This window comes from Rhincodon typus, chromosome 3, assembly GCF_021869965.1.
Source record: "Rhincodon typus isolate 14 chromosome 3, sRhiTyp1.1, whole genome shotgun sequence".
In the NCBI taxonomy this organism is placed as follows: domain Eukaryota; kingdom Metazoa; phylum Chordata; class Chondrichthyes; order Orectolobiformes; family Rhincodontidae; genus Rhincodon; species Rhincodon typus.
This window is the reverse complement of record NC_063334.1, coordinates 3,441,206-3,466,046: the sequence shown is the minus strand read 5'-3', so window position 1 is coordinate 3,466,046 and position 24,841 is coordinate 3,441,206. Positions and strand designations below refer to the sequence as shown.

At 40.2% G+C, this 24,841-nt stretch overlaps 1 protein-coding gene across 2 annotated transcripts in view; it reads right to left on the bottom strand.

The window, feature by feature from the left end:
• The window catches only part of LOC109925772 (glyoxylate reductase/hydroxypyruvate reductase-like), a 37,889-nt gene extending 14,527 nt beyond the window's left edge, over positions 1 to 23,362 (bottom strand). The window contains exons 1-5 of one of the 2 annotated variants that reach the window (XM_048595081.1): positions 23,079 to 23,362; positions 11,941 to 12,071; positions 9,716 to 9,788; positions 4,519 to 4,635; positions 2,799 to 2,887 (exon numbers count right to left, since the gene is read on the bottom strand). In XM_048595081.1, coding sequence (XP_048451038.1) covers positions 2,799 to 2,887; positions 4,519 to 4,635; positions 9,716 to 9,788; positions 11,941 to 12,071; positions 23,079 to 23,239 — 571 coding nt within the window. In that variant the 5' untranslated portion in view covers positions 23,240 to 23,362. Of the gene's footprint in view, positions 1 to 2,798; positions 2,888 to 4,518; positions 4,636 to 9,715; positions 9,789 to 11,940; positions 12,072 to 18,660; positions 18,752 to 23,078 lie in introns of those variants that run through there. The other variant, XM_048595082.1, reaches the window with a different exon arrangement.
• Between the last annotated feature and the right edge of the window lie 1,479 nt (positions 23,363 to 24,841).

Sequence of the window (24,841 nt, the reverse complement as noted above, 5' to 3'; positions counted from 1 at the left end):
TTTCTCTCTCTCTCAGCGGGAATCTTAGTGAATGAAGGTTGATAATTATTGAGGATATTGTTGAATTTTTCTAATTCTGTGTGTCCAGATATCAACATAAATACTGAAGATAATGTCACTATATGTTTACATCTCACCTAATGAAGGAGTTAATGAGAATGAGAACAGTAACCCTTGAGAAATCCCAAAAGGAGCCATTGAAATAAATTGACATGCTTTGATTCACCACAGTGATCCAACTCAGAGAATGTCAGGGACCACCTTTATGTAGCAATGCACTACAACCCACACAATGCTCCTTGCATCTCTAGAAGCAGCTGCATAAAGGTTAATCCAGTCACCTTCACTGTCACAATCAGTGCTGTCCTTGCTCTGGTTTAAGGCTGTAGTTATTTGATTTGATTCGATTATTGTCGCGTGTACCGAGATACAATGAGAAGTATTGTTTTAAGTGCAATCCAGGCAAAACATACCATACACATGTACATCAGGGTAATAGAACAGAATGTAGAATATAATGTTACAGCTACACAGGAGGTGCAGAGAGAGATCTACCTTAATATATGAGAGATCCGTTCAAAAGTCTGATAACATGGGTAGGTCTGATAACAGCAGAAGTGATTGCAGTAATTAGAAGATTGCAGTTAGGATCACTGTGGTGAATCAAAGCATGTCAATTTATTTCAATGGCTCCTTTTGGGATTTCTCAAGGGTTACTGTTCTCATTCTCATTAACTCCTTCATTAGGTGAGATGTAAACATATAGTGACATTATCTTCAGTATTTATGTTGATATTTGGACACACAGAATTAGAAAAATTCAACAATAACCTCAATAATTATCAACCTTCATTAAACTTAAAGCCAGAATACAAAAGGAAAGCTTAAACCTTTGAGATAGAGGAGTATTTAAATTGGCAGAGGACAATGGGTTTAATTCAGAACAAAAGTTTTGTTTTCGCTAACTGACACACACTTCATAAAAAAGTGCGTTAATTTGCAAGGAATTCATTACATGACACTTCAAGATTCCACAGCCACGAGGTTTTGGCCACATTTTCCCTTTGTTCCCAAAAGTGTCTGCCCTCCTCTCCCCTTTGTAGCCATTAATTTCTCCCCATTTCTCCCTGTGAACCACCCACTTCTCAGCTCACTTGGAAAACTGTCTGCTCCTACCGTGACCTCACCTGCCAGATTCTCCGGGCTCTCTGGCAGCAGAACTGCTGGCCTTGGCTTTGCCTGGCCAACTTGCTCCGTCCTGGCCTCACCAAACCTTGTTCATCGCTGGTACCCACTTTCTCACCGCTCCTCTAACAGAGGCTGTTCCACTCCTATCAGCAGCAAATGTAGGGAAGAAGCAGCTTTTGAAAGGAGTAGCAGCTCCTTTCAAAATTTTTCCATTTCTGATATGGGCAAGACTCTTTTCTGGTTGGCTGTCCGCATGATTCATTCTTCCTGGATGATTTGACAACTTTCACTGCCTAATTCGCCAGCTCCCCCTGTGCATTTTGAAAGTTGAATCAAAGACATCCCAAACATCAATCCTTACTGAAGTGCAGCTGAGGTAATTAATCCCTCAAGACTCTGAATGGATATGGCTTTCTCCTCCTTAGCAGCTTGTCCTGTTTTAAATGGCCTCCCTTCATTCTACCAGTCATGTTTAATTCACAGATGAAGCCCTTGTTTGGAAGCAACTAGTTTCAATTTAAGCTTTTAAACAAATAGAAAAGTACTCTAGCACCAGCAGATCACTCCATGTAGACTACTCAAACTTTAGTCAAGTACAGTATAAGAAAGCATTGAAACTGGTTTGAGTGGTACCAGGAGCCAAAAGAGAAATAATTCAGCTGCTAGTTTGTAACTAGTACTCGTAAGGGTAAGAGGTCTTTCATTTCATTTAACCTCAGCGGTCAGCTGTAGCTACTGTGTTGCCAGACCATGGAAGTGAGCAGTGATTCAGTATTACAGGCTGCCTGACATTTTAATCTGTGTGATGTATAAGCAGTCAGTGATCATTTGGTGTGCACGCACGAATTTCTTTGTCAAAATGATGTCCTGTACACTTCCTATCAAAAGTATGCATGCACTTTTCAGATGCCAAAACTATTCAGTGGTCTTGGAATGCCCAATAAAGTGCACAGCTCAGGTGAGGTCCCCTCCATTCTTAAAATGCAGCAGTAAAAGCATCAGGATTGGAACATATACCTGAAATATGGTAGAGTCCAGCCTCATTTCAGTTGCACCAAGATCTTTCTGGTATCAGTGAATGGGGTACAAACAAATACAGCATGCAGATTGAACAATCAACTTGGCTATTACATTTACCTAAATCTGAAAGTATTTCAGTAAAGTGTACACAAGATGTTCTGGAGTTTGAGAGGAATTTAGTCACATTGAAACCCTCCTGGAATTTTATATTTTTAAATGGAATCTTCCAATAAGTCTGTGTATAGTGAAGTAGAAACGCATCTATTTTTATTAACAAAGATTTTTCTTAAAAATTGCTCATTTTCCAACGTCCGATTGAATTTTCAGCCTAAATTGGTTATTCCTGCCTTATTATTATTCTTCGTTGGGCTTAAGACTCAATTGTTTCTCCCCATGCTATCCATTATTCTTGGCCCAAGGACTGGGAGGAGACTGTGTTCATCCTCCATGCAACACCATCCTGCATCCAACAAATGCAAATGTGAAGAAGCATAAATCCAGTGGATTTTCTTTTGCTTTCTGTGAAGTTCGATTAAGGTGGGCCAAATAGTCTTTGTTTGTCTGTAATTATTTTATGACCAATGACTCACCTATTCTTCCCAGTCCCACGATCCCCACAGTGCTGTCTGACAATCCATAGCCACAAAGCCACATGGGTTTCCATGTGCCCCAGCCACCACTGGAAGTAAAAGAGTTCAGTTATTGGGGCATTACAGCCTAGATCAAATCAACACACATGTATATTTCAAATTGAACATTTTGAATCAAAAGTGAAAGAATTATTCTAACATATAAACTTTCTAAGCTGTTAAAATATACAGGGCTAGAAAGTGATGATAGTCTGCTTTTAATCATAGGCAGTGCATGCCTCTATGGGTAGGCCCTGAGATCAGTGTGAGATTGGGTCTCAGTCACATTTACATCAACTGAATTGCTAATACTAGATAATAAAAAATAAAAGAACTGCGTGTGCTGGAAATCAGAAACAAAAATAGAAATTGCTGGAAAATCTCAGCAGGTCTGGCAGCATCTGTGGAAAGAAATCAGAGTTAATGTTTCAGGTCCAGTGACCCTTTTTCAGAACTGCTAATTCCAGGTGCTTGCCTCATTGTCAGCGATTTGAAGGTAATTTATAGTTTATGGTGGAGTACAACAGGGGGCCCTATCATTTGTATGGAGGTGCTGCAGAGCAGCACTCCTGCTGGATCTTAGCAACTTTTCTTTGGCCCAATTGGAACAGCCCTGACTCCTGCTTCACTCTGCGATATCTAATTTAGCAGAGTCTAAATTTTAAACTGAATGAAGACAATTGGGGCTCAGCCAGTTCAAATTTGCACACGACAGTGTTTGTGCATAGATTAGTGCCTCAGTGCTTCTAATATATCATTGGAATACAGCGTATGGTGGGCCCAGGTCAGCAGACATGCTTTTGTTGATTTAGTAATCAGGAGGTACAGAACTCTAAGTTTAGCAAAGAGCTGAAACAAAGAAAGCAAACAGAATTTTTAGAGATTGCTGTTTCCCTCCTCTAGAAATACTTCCAGATAGGCAAAACACCTCATATCAATTACAGCCATACTAGTTGACCATGAAGCTTTAGCATGGCAATAGGAGTGACTCTTTATTGAGGTTGAGTGTCTGAAAAAATATTACTTGGGTAAAAGGGATGAATCGTTCTTTCTGATATTTGTTAAGGAGATTGTTCCAATAGTTCCTGTCTGGTGTAATATAATTTGTGTTTTTCTTTGTGTCATAAACTTTTATGTTCTTGTGTTACAAGTAAATTGGCAGCCTCTTTTGAATATGTTCAGTAATTGACCTCCATGCTAAACAAAATGAGAAATAAGACTTACAGTTTATCAAGCCAGGTTTCATTTTGGGAATTGACTTACCCAGCATTACTATCAGCTGGGATCATAGCAGGGTGAAGGATTAGTCTTATATATCCAAATGAGGTTTTACTTTTAGAAGAATTGAAAAATGGCTATATTTTTCAGAGAGGAAAACTCAGAGTAAACAGGCTTCAAAACAATTGCATTTCTACAGTTCATAAAAGGTAACAATTCAGTACAATCAAGCCTTCTGCATTGATAAAATAGGAAAAGAAAATACTGGAAATAAATCTTTGCTTTTCCCACTAAAACCTATAATACATGGAAGGACAAGGTAAATCCCTTTTCTGAAATGGGCACGTTATCCTATTTATAACTGACACAGTAACTGTACACCACCAAATACGATCACATTTGCTTTGAATATTAACTGCTCCAATTCAGATAATTTCAGACAATAAAACGAAAGTCAGCTTACTTTTTGGCTTCAGCTACTGCCTCCATCAGTCGACGAGATGTTGCCAGGAGCAAGGCCACAGTGAGTTCAGCAGAGGCATTGGTTAGGACATCAGGGGTATAGCCCACTTTTATTCCCCTTCAAACACAAGAAATATGGAAGTTAATATTCCACTTTGCAAAAGACTCGGTGGTCATGTCACTGCATAAATTTCAAACTTGTCTTGAATTTTATTGTACAAATTTAAGTGTTTCTCTCACACCTAGAAACCAGAGATCAACCAATCAGCGCAGTAGGAAATGTCCTTTGTTCATTATTCTCAGACTGTCCAAGTTATATAAAACAGACCCTGTTACTTAACAGCAAACAACACTTTTGCTGCACAAAGTTTTCATGTAGACGTTACCAGAGACAGGTGAAGAAATAAGATACTGAAAGGCAGTACTTTTCGTCACATTGAAAGCACAATGACAACGGGATAAATTGAAGAGACAAGGGATGTGGGGTTGCTGGGAAGAAAGAGGAGCATGACAGAGACTTATGTGAGGAACAAGTTTATGATACAAAAGCCTAGTTGCAGTGAGTTAGAGTCCATGAGTGTTCTGACAAAGGGTCACTGGACCTGAAATGTTAACTCTGCTTTCTCTCTCCATAGATGCTGCTAGACTCCTGAGTTTTTCCAGCAATTTCTGTTTTTGTTTCTGATTTCCAGCATCGGTAGTTCTTTGGATTTTTTTATTGTAAGTGAAACAGTCTGACAATGCATTTTCATATTATTGTTTTCTTGTTGTTCCTTCATTAACTGATCAAGTTGCACTTTTTGCATCTACCTGAAAGAAGAAAGGTGCAAGGTTGTGGTGGAGAGACGGAGAAAAGCAAGAGGTGCTTAAGCCATCTGAGCTTGTAAATCAAAAGGGATTAGGCAATGAGGAGGGAATGAGTGTAAGAAGGTAAATTTTTTATGAGGGTATAGTTATCCTTGATGATTCCAGTCCACCACTGTCCATTTCCACAGCAATGGATATTCAGATGGAGAATGGATGTGCACATGAATCTGTGCACTCATAGATCACCTTTGCGGCCTCCAGTTCTGTGCCCTTTCCTCCTACTAGAGAGAGGGAAGTGTGTCAGTAAAAGTTGCACAATGTGTTTGAGGGATGTGCTGTCATTGTTCAGTAGGTAGAAATGTTTGTAAGGCATGAGATGTGGATCTGAGGCATGCAGCAGCTATAGAGGTGAAGATGAGATAGAGTATATGACAGTTAGATATTAGATTTATTAGATAAACCTTGTTTCTTTGTTTAAGAAGGGCAACAGGGATAATCCAGGAAATTACAGGCCAATAAGCCTTATGTCAGTGGTAGGACAAATTATTGGAGAAGATTCTTATGGTCAGGATTTACTCAGATTTGGTAAAATATGGATTTATTAACGATTGGCAGCATTGCTTTGTGGGGGATGATCATGCCTCACTATTTTGATTGAGTTTTTTGAGGAATTGACAAAGATAAGGGCACGGCAGAAGATGTTATCCATGTTGACTATAGCAAGGCCTTTGACAAAGTCCCTCACGACAGGCTGATACAAAAGATGAAATCACATGGAATCAGTGGTCAGCTGGTAAGATGGATACAGAACTGGCTTAGTCACAGAAGATAGAGAGTAGCAGTGGAAGGGTGTTTTCCTGGCTGGAGATCTGTGACCAGTGGTTTCTGCAGGGTTGATGCTGGGATCCCTGTTGTTTGTAATATAAATAAATGATTTGGAGAGAATGTAGACAGCTTGATTAGTAAGTTTGCAGATGACACAAAGATTGGGAGAGCTACATACAGTGAGAAGGACTGCAAGAGGATATAGCAAGATATACATGGGTTGGTGACGTGGACAGAGAAATGACCCAAGGGGAGGTGATGGCCTACTGGTATTATTGCTGGACAGTTAATCCAGAAACCCAGATAACGTTCTGGGGATCTGGGTTCGAATCCCACCATGGCAGATAGTGGAATTTGAATTCAATAAAAATATCTGGAATTAAGAATCTAATGACGACTGTGAATCCGTTGTCAAATGTTGGAAAAACCCATCTGGTTCACTAATGTCCTTTAGGGAAGGAAACTGCTGTCCTTACCTGGTGTGGCCTACATGTGACTCCAGACCCACAGCAATATGGTTGACTCTGAACTGCCTTCTGGGCATTTAGGGGTGGGCAATAAATTCTTCCTAGCCAGCGATCCCCTCATCCCATTAATGAATTTTTAAAAAATGGCAGATGGAGTTTAATCTGGACAAATGTGAGGTGACGCATTTTGGAAGATATGATGCAGGAGGTAAGTATACAGCAAATGGAAGAACCCTTAGCGGCATCAACATACAGAGACATCTAGGTGGACAGGTCCACAGTTCCATGGAAGTGGCAACACAAGTGGATAAGGTGGTCAAGAAGGCATAGTGAGTTTATCGATATGTACAGCATGGAAGCAGACACTTCGGTCCAACACATCCATGCTGAACAGATATCCTAAATTAAAATAGTCCCATTTACCAGTATTTGGCCCATATCTCTCTAAACTCTTCCTATTCATGTACCCATCTAGATGCCTTTTAAATGATGTAATTGTACTAGCCTCCATCATCTCCTCTGGTAGCTCGTTCCAAACACGCATCACCCTCTGCGTAAAAAATTTGCCCCTTAGGTCCCTTTTAAATCTTTCCCGTCTCAACTTAAACCTATACCGCCTAGTTTTGGACACAGACTTTATGCTATGCTTGCCTTCATCGGTCAGGGCACAGAGTATAAAAGTTGGCAAGTCATGTTGCAGCTGTATAGAATCTTAGTCAGACCACACTTGAAATAGTGTACAATTCTGGTCATTGCACTACCAAATGGATGTGGAGACTTTGGAGAGGGTACAGAAATGGTTTACCCGGATATTGGCTGATTTGTAGGGTATCAGTTATGAGGAAAGAATGGACAAAATTGGTTTGTTTTCACTTGAATGTCAGATGATGATAGAAGTTGGAAAATAGCGACCTGAGAAATTTACAAAATTATGTGAGGCATGGATAGGATGGAGAGTCAGTCTTTTACCCAGGATAGAAATGTCAATTACTGGGGAAACTGGGTTTAAGGTAAAAGAGGGAAGTTTAAAGGAGACGTGAGAGGCATGTTTGTTACACAGAGGGTAGTAAGTGCCTGGAATGCACTGCCAGAGGAGGTGGTGAAGGAGGATACAATAGCAATGTTTAAGAGGCATCTTACAGATTTATGAACAGGTAGGGAATAGAGGGATATGGACTGTGTAGACCTAAAAGGTTTTCAATTTAGAAAGGCATCATTTGGCGCAGTCTTGGTTAGCCAAAGGGCCTGTTCCTGTGCTGTACTGTTGTTTGTTTTCCACTGTTTTAAGGTATATCTATCATAATAGATTTCCTCAGGACTTTGTCTTAGGCTCAACCATCTTCAGTTGCTTCAAAGACCTTCTTCCATCATAATGGCTAGAAGCTGGGATGTTCGTTAATTATTGCAAAATGTTCAACATCATTTGCAACTCCTCATAGACTGAAACAGCCTCTGTCCATGTGCAGTAAGACCTGGACAATATTCACTGACTAGGGGCAAGTAACATTCACAACATATCAGTGCCAAACACTCCAGTGAGACAGAATCTAAAAACACTTCCATTGACATTCAAGGGTATTACCACCAATGAATCCTCCACCAACAACATTCTGGGGTTGTCATTCACCAGAAACTGAAATAACCATATAAATGCTGTGACTACAAGAGTAGGTAAGAGGTGAGGAATTTTGTGGGAAGTAACTCGCCTCCTGATTCCCCAATATCAATCCATCATCTGCAAGGCATGAGTCAGGATTATGATGGAACGCTTGCCTGGATGGATACAAATCCAACAACACTCAAGAAGCTTGACATCATCCAGGATAAGGCAGCCTGCTTGATTGGCACCCCATCCACTAACTCAGCATTCATTCCCTTCAACTCTGCATAAAGCAGAATGCACAATTTACAAGATGAATGCAGTTCCTTCGACAGCAACTTCCAAACCAATAACCTCTACAATCTAGAAGAAAAATGTTAACAGATGCATGGGAACATGACCACCTACAAGTTCTCCTTCAAGTTCTGACTCAGAACTATATCACCAGTCCTTCACCACTCCTGGGTTCAAATCCTGGAACTGCCTTCCTGACAACACAATGGGTGTACTTACACTCAGTAAGAATCCAGTAGTTTGAGAAGATGGCTCATCTTCACCAATAAATGCTGGTCTGGCAACTGATGCCAACATCCCATGAATAAATGGTCAAAAAATTGAAATCTCATTAACTGGTACAGAAATAATCAAAAGGCCAATAGAATGCTGGACTTCGTGTCTACAGGACTAAAATACAAGATCATTGAAGCCATACTACAGCTATACAAAGCCAGACACGGAGTACAGTGAGCAGTTCTGGGCACTACATCCTGGGAAAGATATAGTAGTATTGGAGGCAGTGTAACATAGATATACCAGAATGACACATGAACTCAGAGGTTTAAATTATGAGGAGAGATTACAAAAACTAGAGTCGTACTTCCTTAAGTTAGAAGGTTAATCAGCAGTCTGATGGAAATTTATGATATTATAGGGAACTGATAAAGGGAAACTATCTTCTTTATTTGACTGAATAGAATATCTAGAACTGTGGACTTCTCTAAGAGAAGAATCTGACAATTAGACCCAGGCCTTCTAGAAATGAGGCCAGTAAACATTCCTACACAGAAAGGCTACTGGAAGTTTGAAAATGGCGATTGATGCTAGCTTCATTGTTCATTTTAGATCAGAGGTTAATAGATTTCTGCTAAGCAAAGCTTTGAAGGGGTATTAGGCAGAGGCAATTGTATGGAGTTAGCTCACAGACTAGCCGTGACCTCAGTAAGTAATGAAATAGGCGCAAGTGCTTAAATGGTCTCCTCCTGTTATTGAATCCAAGTCTCAGAGTTGAAAAGCTTGGTATAATCTACTGTGTTACTCAGTTCAAAATTATACATTTGTCAAGAATGTAGATACTTCTAAATAAGGAAAACTATCTTCAGAGAATAATATTATACATGGCACTATAGTTTCTTAGATACTATACTCTGCACAAAAAGTTAAGTTAATGAGGTTGTAACGTACAAACTGAATAACACTGAATTTTATTTTTAATCTTTTACCTTCTTTTAATTTCTTCTAGAGAGAGATGATCGAACCCCACAGACATAGTGCTGATAACTTTCAGGTTGGGTCCTTTAGAAGGAAAATAATCTTAAAATGAAACCAAGCTAACTTAGCATTTCTGTAAAATGTCAAACTTGAGTTGAGAATTAAAATATTTTCACCTTATACTGGGAGATTGCAAGAACTGCAGATGCTGGAGTCAGAGACAACACAGTGTGGAGCTGGAGGAACACAGTAGGCTAAGCAGCATCAGAGGAACAAGAAAGTTGACTTTTCGGGTCGGGACGCTTCTTCTGATGCTGCCTGGGCTGCTGTGTTCCTCCAGTGCCACACTGTGTTGTCTTTTCATCTTATACTGGATAGTATTCCATTCTAAATAATAGAATCCGTTATTAAATTTCAAGTTTCAAGTTGCAGTAAGGCTTGGCTCAGTGGCACACAATTTCTGCGTGAAAGTTGGGAGGTTATGATTTCATTTCAGACAGTTGTGAGTTCTAAAGCTGGATATAATGGGCTGCCATAGTCTCTACTCCCCAGTTAAAAATTCAGGGTTGGAGTGGGAGGTAACAGCTGTATCACAGGAATTAAACAGCAAATTGACAACAAAATGACTTTAGGCAGGACTTCCGCATCTCAATAACAGGACATCCCACATCAGAGACGTGCCAATCAAACATAGGCTGATGGTTCTCCAGTACCAACTGGGGGCAACAACTGATACTGCAGCCAGGCCCACAAGGACAGTGCAGCACTGGTTCTGGAATAGCATGCAAGTCAGGGTCCTCATGAAGACAAGAAAGGGGGGGTTTGTGAAGAACTTGGGTGTCTTACTTGTTGGGGTCCTGCTGATGAGCCATGAAGGGACATTAAGGCAGGAGGGCCACCTTCATTGACCACCACTAACGTAAACAGAGAAAGCTACTGGGCTGGATGCTTGTCATTGGGGCTTCTCCTTTTATGGGCTATGTATCGTCTCTGTGGGCCACAATGCAGGTATGGGGGTGGGAGTTTGGATTTGGAGGCTCTGGTCAAGTCATTGAGTGTATTTAAGGAAGAGATAGATGGGTTCTTGATTACTAAGGGGGTCAAACGTTATGGGGAGAAGGCAAGAGGATGGAGATGAGAAACATATCTGGCATGATTGAATGGTGGACAGACTCGAAGGGCTGAATGGCCTAATTCTGCTCCTACATATTATGGTCTTATGGATCAAAAAGACCAATTTTTCAAGGATTTGGAAGGAGATTAGAAGATTCTTGAGTTAAAAAGATAATATCACTACCATTGTGAAAGTTCCCGCTTGGGAACCCTGCAACCCAATGGTATCAATGTGGACTTCACAAGCTTCAAAATCTCCCCTCCCCCAACCGTATCCCAAAACCAGCCCAGCTTGTCCCCGCCTCCCTAACCTGTCCTTCCTCCCACCTATCCACTCCTCCCACCTCAAGCCCCACCCCCATCTCCTACGCACCAGCCTCATCCCGCCCCCTTGACCTGTCCGTCCTCCCTGGACTGACCTATCCCCTCCCTAACTCCCCACCTACACTCACCTTTACTGGCTCCACCCCACCTCTTTGACCTGTCTGTCTCCTCTCCACCTATCTTCTCCTTTATCCATCTTCCATCCGCCTCCCCCTCTCTCCCTATTTATTTCAGAACCCCCTTCCCCTCCCCCATTTCTGAAGAAGGGTCTAGGCCCAAAAGGTCAGCTTTCCTGCTCCTCTGATGCTGCTTGGCCTGCTGTGTTCATCCAGCTCTACACCTTGTTATCTCATTGTGAAAGTTTATGATTAAAAGTAACCAGGCTGGGAAAGGAAAAGAATGAAAATAAACTGTCAGGAGCTAAGAATTACTTTGGAATGGGTCCGGGAGAATTGAATGCCTTTTTAAGGTCAGCATAAATCTTATCTTTAAAGTGGAATTTTTTAGTTGTGGTAAGCATAAAAGGGGCAATTTCTGCTCTGTTTTTGAAAGTATGATTTATCTACTGAAATAATGTTTGGTCAATGTTGCTTTTACAGTTTGTTTTTACCGTAACGTTCTTAAAACTTGAAATCTTGTCGTGCCAGCCAATGCACGAGAAGTTCAAATTTCTTTTTAAAAGTTATCAGTCTCTCAGGGATTGTATCAAAATACTCCTTGAACTCCAAAAAAAGTAATTACATACTTCAGTCTTTTAAATTTAACAAAGAATCATTACAGAGGCTACATAAAATTGTACCTGCAGCATCTAAAAGTTCCTTGTCTATTTTCTCAGTCAATAAACAGTATAATCCATCTATTCCAGCAACCCCTTTTAAGAGGTCTGCACGAGGGACAGTGTCATCAGAATCCCAGTGTTTAATATCACAGCTGAAATTTAAAAAAAACACAAAATGAACCTATTAGTATTGACTGTAGATCAGTGGTAGCATTCTTGCCTTTGAATCAGAACGCTCAACTATGCTAAAATTCTACTTCAAGTCCTGAATACACAATCTACATTTAAAAATCAGTGCAGTGATGAATCTCCTCAGGACTGATGGAAATGCATTTTTCAGATGAGATGTTAACTCAAGACCCTTTCTGCTTTCTCAGGCAGATGTAAAGACACCCCACAGCACCATTTCAGTTTTCCGCAGTGTTCTGACAAATGTTCATCCCCAACCAACATCCAAAACCAAATTATTCGGTCATTATCTTGCTGCCTGTGGAACACTGCCGTGCATAAGTTGTTTCTTATATTTTGACAATGACTACATTTCAAAAATATTCCATACCTCAGTCCTTTGAAACGTTTTGAAGTGTATTCATGAGAAAACGAAGACTGTTGGAAGATTACATCAGAAGGGGCGAAGGCATAAGAATTGTGCCTGATGAGTATTGACAGAACTGTGTTGAGTTTATTTTTCAGAAATAATAGAGTTCCAAAGGACAAGTGAGATTGAGACATTGAAAAAACATATGATCAGAGGATTTAATAGAACTAAAAGTTGGAAAATGCCCAAAGCTTATCCTAGAGTATTGAAGTAGCTGGTTGTAGAGATAGTGGATGCATTGGTATCATTTCAAAATTCTATAGATTCTGGAATGGTACCAACAGGTTGGAAAATTGCAAAAGTAACCTCATCATTTAGTAAAGGAAGGAGAAGGAAAATGAGGCACTAACAGACATGTTAGCCTGACATTACTACGACAGACAATACTAAAACTTATTGTAAAGAAAGTGATAAGTGGACAATTAAAAATTAATAATCTGAACAGGCAGTCAACATGGATTTATGCAAAGGAGAATTATACTTGTCAAACCTGATGAGGTTCCTGAGGCTGCTACCAGCAAAGCAGATAAGGGCAACGAGTGGATGTGCTGTATTTGGATTTTCAGAAGGCTTATGATAAGATCCCAAGCAGGAGATTAGCAAACAAAATTAGAGCACACGGGAGAGGGGTAATTTACTGGCATGGATCAAAGATATGTTAATGAAGAGTAGGAATAAACAAGTCATTCTTAGTTGGTAGTCTGTGACCAGTGGGGGTACTGCAAGGATCAGTGCTTGGACCCCAGCTGTTTGCAATCATTATTAATGATTGGGATGTGTGGATCAAATATACTACTTCCAAGTTTGCAGCTAAGAAACTAGGTGGGAATGTGTGTTGTGCAAATGGCGTTAAGAAATTTCATGGTGATTTGGACAAGAGGGTAGTGAATATTTGGAATTCTTTACTCCAATGACTGAGATTCCTCTGAATATGTTCAAGACAGAGATGTCTAGTTTTCTGGATACTTATGACATCAAAGGAGATGGTGATAGTGTGAGGAAATGGTCATGAGGTAGATAACCAACCACGATCTATTTGAAAGCAGAGCAAGTTAAAGAGATGGATGGTCTTGCCCTCCTCCTATGTTATCTGCTCTTTGCAGTTCCAATTATTATTTCAGATTTTCTGCATTTGCAATTTAACTTTAATTCTCTTACTTTATTATTGTGTGCATGTCTTGTTACTATATTTTCATTGCCCTCTTCATAGCTGGATATACACCCATTTCATAAAATCATCGAATGATGAAGCACCAAAGAAGCCCATTCAACCATTTTACCTGTCCTGGTTCTTTGAAAGATCTACCCAAATCACTTTTCTGCCTTGCCTTTTCCCCTACAAATGTTCCCCTTCAAACATTTCACCAATTCCTTTTTACAGTTATTATTGAATCAGTTTCCAACATCCTTTCAGGCAGGCAATGGGATCTCAGTGTTCCCATCTGGTGTTGCGCATTGGTCATAGTGCACACCCTTGCCAATGGGTATGCCAGTGCAGGGAAGGTATGCAGATCATGCTGGGAAATTTTGTTGCACCTCCAGCAATGTAGCAGTCAAGAAAGAAAATATTATTATCCTGCTCTTTCCTGGCATTGACATTTGCAGTTTTCATGGCAGGAAGGTCTGAATGCAGATGGTGTGTAAATCTCCAAAACAGCATTTTAAACAGTAGGCACTGCACAGATAGGGCAGACTGAAATGATATTGTTGAATTGTCCCATTCCCACTGGGAGTGACATAGATGTAAGTTTAATTTAAATTTATTTTATAAAAGGGGCCTAAAACTTGCATTGTACCCCTCCCCAAAAAAGAGCTGGTACTAGGAACAGAGGATATCTACCAGAAGTCCTTCGACCTCTGTCATAATCCCTGTATGCTGTATGCTCCAATCAAACCCCCTCACCATTGCCCCCAACTTTCAACACACACCTCCTACCCCAAACACAGCTTGTTTGCTTGTTAAGGCCTAATCATATTCAGTTGAACTCCAGAGGTCTCACCTAACATAGGGACATCAACCTCACATAGTGCTGGGACTGGGCTTGAAGATAAAGTTGAAACTAACTGATTAGAGAAAGCCCGAAAGACACCAGGGACAGGCCAGCCAATAAAGTTTATGTGAATGATCACATGCCCAACAACAATGTCTGTTACTCAATTTCTATTTCTGTGTGGCGATTATCCTCATTTGGGTTCCTAATTAAATACATGCACAGTAGCCGAAGAATCAGATAACTAATCTACTAGTCAGGTTTAACTTCTAATCCAAAAGAAGATTTTGGAAGATTTTATCTATTTTGTTTCAAATCAACATCAAGTGTTGCCATTTAAGAATAAGATCAAAGTTCATCCGAAGCACTTTGAATTGGAACAGCTAGTAACCCATTAACTGAACTGTCATTGATTAACTGTGGTACATAATGAGACTGGGACATTCTGATGAAATATGGGAGAACTCTTGTTTTTCACAATGTGGCAACCCATTAGTGAAGTACAGGAATACATGGCTTGTAACATGGAATTTTAATAGGTTCTTAATTGTGGAGAATATCCTTTTCCTTAAAAGAACCAGAAGAAACTTTACCTCAATTGGTGGAACTAGGATATATAACCTAGGAACATCGTTGCTGTTTGAGAGATATCAACGTGTGTAAAATTTTTCTGATGAAGGGTCTAGGCCCGAAACGTCAGCCTTTCTGCTCCTGTGATGCTGCTTGGCCTGCTGTGTTCATCCAGCTCTGCACCTTGTTGTCTCGGATTCTCCAGCATCTGCAGTTCCTACTATCTCTGTGTAAAATAACTTTTTTTTTCTTTGTTCATTCATGGGATGAGGGCATTGCTGGCTAGGCAGCATTTATTGCCCATCCCTAATTGCCCAGACGACAGTTAAGAGTCACCCACATTGCTGTGGGTCTGGAGTCACATATAGGCCAGACCAGGTAAGGATGGCAGTTTCCTTCCCTAAAGGACATTAGTAAACCAGACAGGTTTTTCCCCCAACAATCGACAATGGATTCACAGTCATCATTAGACTCTTAATTCCAGATATTTATTGAATTCAAATTCCACCATTTGTCATGGCGGGATTCAAACCATGTCCCCAGAACATTATCTGGATCTCTGGATTAACAGTCCAGCGATAAAACCACTATGCCATCATCTCCCCTGTGATTTATTTGGTATATTTGATCAGATAACTGTAGTCCTGCATTTTTTCTAAAGCCTCTCTAAAACCTTCACATGTAGTGCTCAGAACTGGACAAAATATTCCATGACTTCCTTGTTTTGGTACACTATTCATAAAGCACAGGATTCCCAAAGCTTCCAAGTTTTGTATATCCAAATCTAGGTCATTAATAAATACCAAGCAAAGCAATGGTCCTAACATGGACCCTTAGGGACTCCCTCCCCCATTACATAGTTTCCTATGGTTTGAAAAACAATTCTTCACCGCAATTCAATTTCCTGTTACTCGTATCCATGCTGCTACTGACTCTTTTATTCCCTGGGTTCTAACTTTGCTGATATACCAGTTTATCAAATGCTTTTCAGATGCTGTACACCAAATCGGCTGCATTTCTCTTATCAACCTTCTGTTACCTAATCAGAACAGAAAAAATTCAGTGGCGCATAATTTATCTTTAACTAATTTCTGCTGATTTTCCTTAATTAATTAATATTTGTTGCAAGCGATTATTAAATTGATTGCTTTTAAAGCTTCTCCACCACCAAGGATAAATTGACTGGCCTGTATATAGTTGTTGGGTGCACCTTTATGCACTTTTTTGACCGAGTGCGTAAAATTTGCAATTCTCTATACCTTTGAATTCTTATCTAAAGGATGAATGGAAGATTTAAAATGGTTAATTAAAGTAATTAAAACTAATTAATTTAAACACATTAAAGAATTACAGCACATGTGATGTGTTGTGTTTGAAGAATATGGGAGCATCTGGATAGCAGTGTACACACAAACAAATGAAATAGGAACAGGACGAGGTCCTTCAACTCTTCCAGCTTGCTCCGCCATTCAATAAGAACATGGCTGATCTGCTTGTGTTCCGACATCCACATTACCATCCACCCCTGATTACCTTGATTCCCTTGCCTAATAAGAAGCTATCTACCTTAAAAATATTCAGTGATCCTCCTTCTACTACCTTGTGAGGCAGAGTTCCAAAGTCACAAAACTCACTGAAAGGAAACTGTTCTCCTCATCTTGGTCCTAAAAAGGATGAACCCCTATTTTAAAACAGTTCTTCAGAATGGTTCTGAAGAAGGGTCACTGGGCTTTCTCTCTACAGATGCTGCCAGACCTTCTGAGATTTCCCAGCAAATTTTGTTTTTGTTTCACGTCCTTTACATGTCCACCTTATCAAGACTGTTCAGGATCTTATACAAGTCATTTCTCACTGTAAGCTCCACTGGAAACAAGTTCAGCTTGTCCAAGTTATCGTCATAAGATAACCCACTCATTCCAGGTGTCAATCTAGTGAACCTCCTTTTAACCATTGAAAACCTGCACTTATATCTGTCCTTAAGTAAGAAGACTAACGGAATGTTTAATAGTTGGAAATTAAATAAAACAGAAGTTTTATTTCAAGTGATCCAGGCTGTAAACATCTGAAGTGCCCACAACTTGATGAGTGTTGGCTCAGAATCACTGAAGCTGTGCTGATCAGGCACTGATATCAGAGATGGGAAAAGTTACCTGTACACTTTGTTCCAGGTGGTGGTCACACCTCTTAGGTTAGAATCTTCTGATTTGATTAGTGGTCAGAGACAGGAGGATACGACTGCAACAGTCCTAGAAGGCAAGAGTGCAGGACCCTCATCTCTTGTAACTGTCTAACAGGTTGGAGGTTCTTTCTGCTGATCTGGATTACAGGAGGGGCTGCAGGATGGATCAGTCAGCCGACCAACAGCTTAGTGGTACAGTAAGCCACGTAATTGTGGGGCGCGAGAATAAGTAGGAATGTTGTGTTAGTAAGATATCATATAGTTAGGGGCACTACAGAGTCTTCTGTAGGAGAGAGTGAGAGTTCAAATGACTGTGTTGGGTGCCCAATACATCTGCTTGGAGATGGAGAGGTTCTTGCAGTGGGAGGCGGAGATCCAGTTGTGATGGCCCATATGGGCACCAAAGACATAGACAGAGCGAGGAAAGAGGTTCTGCTGAATAAGGATGAGTAGCTATGAGATCAATTGATAAAAGCAGAACTTCAAAGGTAATAATCCCTGGATTGTTACCTGAGCTATGGTCAATTGGTGTAGATTAGAGATGAATGCATAGCTTAACGCTTGGTGTGAGAGAAATGGGTTTCAGTTTATAAGGCACTGACACTAGTACTGCGGAGGATGGGAGCTGTACCATGGAGACAGTCTACACCTGAACTGCACTGAGACTGGTGTTCTGGCAAATCACATAACTAGGGCAAAAGTGATGACTTTCAACTAAATAATTAATGAGGGAAGGGATTGTGAAGGCAGTTAAGATAAAGTAAAGCGAAACAAAGAAGTAATTCAAGCATCTCCATTCAATCTGCAAGTGTGATCCAAGTTCAGACTATCATCTTTAATTTTCCACCTTGTTCTCACGGTAACATTGCCATCCTCAGCCTACTTCGCTATTCCAGTGAAGCTCAATACAAGCTCAAGGAACAGCACCTTTTCTTTTGATTAGGTACTTCACAGCCTTCTGGACTCAACAAGGAGTTCAATAATTTTTAGATTATATTCTCTTCTCCATTTTGTATCCTTTCCTTTGGTTGTTTTGTTTTTTTTCTCCTTTCAGTCAGCAGCACATTGTTCTTGGGCACATCTTTTGTTTCTTTTCTTGCCTCACCACAATTCTCTTTGCCTCTGGAAGATGAACTGTGTCATTCAATCTCCCCTGACTTTCTACATATCATAGACCTTCCTTTTGACCTTGTTCAAAACCTATCACATCAATAAACTTTCCCAGTTCTGATTAAAGGTCATTTACTTGAAACATTAACTCTGTTTCTCTGCATCAATGATAACTGCAGATACCTGCTGAGTATTTCTAGTGTTTTCTGTTTTTATTTCAGATTTCCAGCATTACAGTATTCTGCGTTTCAGTTTAGTCAGGAAGGCCTCAGTGAGGCTGAAAGGGTAGTTACCTGAAGTCCATGAAAGGCTTTGAGCTGAATTTCTGGATCTCGATTCTTTTCTTCATGGCCAGATTTACATCTATTGCTGGTGAATATCTAATACAAATCATTTACTTTTTGAGAAGGGAGCAAAGTTTAAAACATCACAACCTCAACCTCTGCTCCCTACTCTACTGAAATCGTCACTCAGACTTTAACTCAGTCCTTCTCAAAGCACAACTCATTCTCTTCTCTCTCTGCCTCCCTTAGTATTTCCTACTTCTTACTATCACCACAGTTTTAAAACTCAAACTTGTCATTGCCACGTCCTGATTACCTCATCACCTCCTTAATTCTTTTCAGAGTAAGTCTTGGCCCTTCACTTTGGTTTTCAAATTTCAAATTTACTTTAAAATTTTCAGCATGAGAAAGAAGGCAGGCTTCGACAAAAATTAGTTGCAAATTTGGTTGACTAACATTCTCCTCCCACCGTCCTCCACTCCACTTCAAACAGCCACTTTGCATTCAGTGTTTCCTCCCTCTTCATTATGTTAAATAAAAACAGGTAACGCAAATGCCCCACAATTGTCTTAATGCTCTATAAGAACAGACAAGAAGAATTGGCTACATATTTGCCTGACAATTAAGGGGGCAGAATTTGCAAGTGATGAGTTTAGATACATTTACGAAAATATGAACACTGTGGTCATAAACACCACAGACGAAAGGCCTTTCAAAAATGGACTGGTGATCAATGAGATGCACCATAGATCTTAGTTGATGAACCAAAGTGCAAGTTAGTAGTTGCCCTGATATGGCAGCAACATAACAGAATGGTTCAAGCACGGAAGGTGGTCTTTTGATGTATCTTGTCAGTGCTATCCTGCACAGAGTTCTCATCAATTGGTTTATTGGAAGGAAACCCAAAATATATTCTATGCTGTGTGACAGTCCCCCTAGAAGGAGTACAATTATTTCATTTTTTTTCCTGTATACACATGCTTTATGTACAGGAAGTAGGGCATTCATGAAAAAAGTAGTTTGAGAAAATTCAGCACTCCAAGTTATCAATTAAAACTACCTGAGATAAATTGTAGTCCTGGGGATTTAGAATATCCTAAAAGGAAGGGTTATAAAGAATTAACCTGTCTGGTTCTGAGGAAGGGTCACCGGATCCGAAACGTTAACTCTGATTTTTCTTCACACATGCTGCCAGACCTGCTGAGTTTTTCCAGCAACTTCTGTTTTTGTTCCTGATACACCGCATCCACAGTTCTACTGGTTATAAACAGTATAAAGTTCTATGTAAGGCAATGGGGTGTAAGACAGTGATTTTTAAATGGTAACTATTAAGATCCATTCACCTCAGTTGATTGAGATGGATTAAGAACTTTCAGCATCTTAGCAATTAACAGAACACATCAAGGCACCCTGTACTTTGCATACTTAAATGTTCAACATCTATGATGAACACGACGTAGTAGATAAGGGGTCAGATAGTGATATGCAGAATAATACTGAGATACGAACAGAACAATTATACCTAAAGCATAAGTGCCTAGAAGGGATATTCAGATAACATATATACCAGAAAGGTCCAGTGAATGGAGGAGTGAAACTACTGTAGGGAGAGCTAGTAGCAACTTCAAACATTGACTAAATGTTCAAGATGATGGGCAAGATATAAGATCAATAGACTGCAAATAGGTGAAAAAGTGAAAATTGAGAACCACTGTAAGAGTTCTCATAATGGATCCAGGAATGATCCTTGCACTGGGAACAGATCACACGCCAGCAAGAAAACCTCTGATCTCTCTTAGAGAGGTTGTCTAGAAAGATATAGGAGGGCAAGTAGAGGCTGTAGCTTGACTAGACTACGCAACAGAACAATCCAGAAACATTACTCAAAGTAGAAGCCCTTACAACTGGGGAGTTTTTGTGTGAAAAAATTAGAGGATAAATTAACAAGAGGGAAATCAAAAGTTGGTGTTGACTCTGAAGTGCCAGATAGGGGACAGCCAGTCTTAATGCATAGAAATGCATGTATGGAAAAGGTCCTCTCTTGTGGGACATATAAGACTCGGGGTTTCAAAGAGAGACTTGGAAACCAAACAGCTAGATTGAAGTCCCCACCACCACTACCTCTATCCCAAGTGCAGGAAGCATAATCATGGTACTTTTCATAGCTCTGATGGCCACATATTCATGGGAATGTAAGTTGACCAAAACTAGGCCAGACAAGCAAGTCAATGATTTTCTACTGGGCGGTTCTGTGAAATGTAAGCAGTTTGAAATTGGGAGTCAGGCTACTGGGTATTTAAACAAATAGGCTTAGACATTAAACAGAATAGGTTGGAAGTAACCATGCATCAACAATTTTACTTAGAAAGTGTTATTCATATACCAAAAAATCATGCCAGGTTGTCACAGAAACATGGTCTTTTATTAAAGAAGGAAGAGAGCATTAAGAAGTTCTTTGGAAGGTTGAATTGGTTATATAAAAAGACCAAGCATCAAGTTTGATGTATTGGAACTAAATGTTATGATGAAATATGCTACCATTGAGGATGTATTAAAGGCAAACAAAACATTAAAATTAAAAACAGAGAAACAAATACTCAGGTTTCCAACTTGGGAAGCCCAAAACACATGAAATTAGTCATTTTCTGTGATGCTTCTTATTTCAACCTTCCAGACAGGTATCGGAGTACAACTGACCTTGTTATATTTATGGTTTGTGAAAATGGAGCAAGCCGCCTGGGATGTAAGGTCAGTGATAATATATATATATTTTTTATAGATATATATATATATTTTATATATATATATAAAATTTATTTCAGAATTTGGATTTTGAACTAGAAGCATGTGGATTTTGGTCTGTTTATATGACAGGGTAATAATTAACTTGTAAAGCTTCCTGAAACCATGATTTAAACCAGTATGTGTCAGAGAAGTGGACTAAGGCTCCTCTGAAGTGATACTGGGAATTTGTTTGCACTGTGAGAGTTTTATGATCAGAGACAGCAAACATTGAAAGGCTTTTGGTTTACAAGAATCAATAATTGATATTTTGCCTAGAAAAAGCTAATAGATTGGAAAGCTTTTGAGTAGTTTGCAAAAACCTGGCTGAGGTCACATGCAAGTACAGTCTCCCTTAAAGGAAGGGAGTTTGTTCAGAGCAGTTAGGAAATAGGTTACCTCAACTTAAGGGTTTTACGTTTCAAATTCCAGACTAGTTGTGTTTTGTTAGAAATCTGAAGGAGTTAAATATTGAAAATGTGGGAAATACACACCAGTAGTCTTTTGAAATCAGGGCAAAATTTTCAATCAGGAGACTAAACCAGTTGGGTAGAATGGATCAAGTTGGACCTCGAAAATAGCCAAAAAAACCCCTTTTATCATTTTTTTCATATGCCTTATAGACAAGGAAAGATCATGAGCGGTGAGTTGACACTGTACAAGTCAATATTACCAGTTACAACTTTTCTTCTTACATATGAAAAGACTAGTGATCCTCCCTTCTGCTCCTGAAGGCACTAACGCCACACGGGATACAGGCCGACAGCATGCCATAGCCTTCTCCACAATTTACCAAACTGGCCTCAGTCATTTATGGGCAGCTACATCGAGCAGACCGTTTGGCATCAGGAACACCAAGGCAGGGAGTCATTGAATAACGATCAGGATCAGGAACTCTGGCTAATTTTCTAGATATCGTGTTGATAATTGCAGCACATCATTACTTTACAATTTGCACGAATCAGTTTTCTAACAGATTCTAACTAACCTGACAGGCCCTTCCAAAGGGATCGTGCATGTTCCCATATCTATTTACATCAGAGAGCCGACCAGGCTCAACTGAAACTGTGCGCTGCAAACATTTCTCTTACAAATTCATGTTTGAATGAGATACTGCAAGAGGTAGTGACCCCTGAACATTTAAAACTATCCTTCTCCTCTCTTGACCCGTGTAAACACTCGCTGTGTATTTTAGCGCTGGCGGTTTTTGTTTTGTTTAACTGCAATAGATGAACTATTAGAATTATAATAGTCAATAACCTCTAGAAAAGCTAAGAGCAGAATCATCCCCAGGTAAGAGAAGGTAATGACAGGGGAAGAACATCCTAAAGGAATCTTTGAATTTTCTTTATGACAAAGCAAATAAACAACAATAATTTAAAGACACAATGAGCTTATCATTCTTGGTTTCTCCAACGCTCATTATTTTCTGGAACTGGTCCCAGTATCTTGCTCTGCACACCAACACCTCCTCTGTACCAAGGATGTCTCCTAACTTAAACTATTTCAATTTTTAAAGCCTAAATATAAAGTAGCTGGCAAGTTGGGTTAACGTTGGCAAATGAAGTTTACAAAGTATCTGAGCATATAAGTGGCGTTGACATATTTTCCTGGAACAGGAATGCTGCGGGAATGAAAACACTCACATGCCCGAGTCCCGGAGCAGGCCCAGCGCCTCCCGTGGGATCCGCCGGCTCACAAAGACCTTCGCCAGCGGCTGGTTCCTCTGCATGGTCTGTCCCGCTTCACTGGTCACAGCTCGGCTCAGCTCTGTGAGGATGCCGCGGCTAAAGCCCTGAAGCCACATGCTGCCAGCACAAAATGCTGCCTATGCAAACAGGGACTTTGGGACACTCTTAACGGGGCTATTGAGTTCATTCCAACAAGGGGAGGCTCCCACTTTGACCAATGTTTGATTTAGCCCAATCCACCCTGGATACTATCTGGACAAGCAGCTCTGTTTGACAAGCGGACCGCTGGTGAACCAGGGTCAAATAGAAGCACCTGTATCACCCTCCTCCGACCTCAAACTTCAAAATTCAGCATCAGTCATTCGTGGAAGGTATTTTGGTTTAAAAAAAAGCACAACGTGAGTCAAACGTATAGGGGTGAAATTAGTTTCCTTGTTAATGGAAAACAGGCTCAGACCCTGTTTTATGCCATGCTTGATTTTCTTTATGAGTCAATTTGTGCTGTGTCACCCCGCACTGAAACATTCTGGCTCATCTCTGTCCCAAAGCCTAAATGAGGTGTCAAGCTTGCTTCAGCGGAGTAAAGAGGAGTCCTGCACTCTCAGAAGTGCAATATCAGCACAGGGCAGAATTTATTGCCATTTCTTGAGTAAGGATGGCACATTTGCCACTGTCCAATCCTCTGGTACCTCCCCTGTATCTATGCGACATTGGAAGATTATGGCAAACCCTGGGATGTAATCACTCAGGTGAGTATTCACTCAATCATTGCTAGCCTTTTCAGTACATTTCTTTTCAGTAAATCCAGCCTCGTAATGTTCATCCTATCATTACCTCTACCATTGCTATTTCTAATGATATTTTGTTAGCATCCTCCTTCTTCCAGTAAACACTGATGCAGAGTACTTATTAAGTATTCTAGTCTTGCTCTGCGCCGCTTAGTATATATCAGCTTCTGTCTTCCTAAAGTTGTAGTGGATATTGACACTGTTTGTTGAGTTTTGAATTCAAGCAGCTTAATTAATGTGCACAAGGGAGTTGAGCCTCCAGTCAGCCCCTGCTGAGATCTCTACAATTGCTCTGTTTGAACAGTGATGAATACAAGGTTTTATACAGTCTACATTTCCTCAGCCCAGTTGAGTTGAATTAGCTTTATTGTCACATGTACTCACATGAATACAGTGAAAAGTTTACAAGTTGCCACTTACGGCGCCATCTCAGTTACCAAGGTACCCAGGTACAGATTCTTAAGTACAAATTCTTAGGAAAGAAGATTAGAAAAATAAAGATATAAAAAGTCCAGCAATAAATTAGAAAAACAGAGAAAAAGAGTTCAGAATAACAGTCCTTCCAACCCAGACTGAGCCCTGCTTCACCTCGAGGCTGGGAGCGCCAGGAGTTGAGTCCATGCTGAGGCAGAGAGTCCGAATCTACATTGAGGCCAGGAGTTTGAGTCCACGCTGAATCTGGGAATCTGAGTCCATGCTGAGGTCGGGAGTCCATGCTGAGGCCAGGAGTCTGAGTCCACGCTGACACTGGGAGTTGAGTCCATGCTGAGGCCAGGAGTCTGTATTGGTTTTCACCCCGGACATCGCCGATGCTCGCTGAAGATGGGAAGGAAAAAGGTAAAGAAAAAAAACACAAAAGAGATAGAAAAAAAGAAAAGAAAAGAAACAGACAAAACAGACAAGGTCTAGCTCAAGAGTCCTATTCCGCCG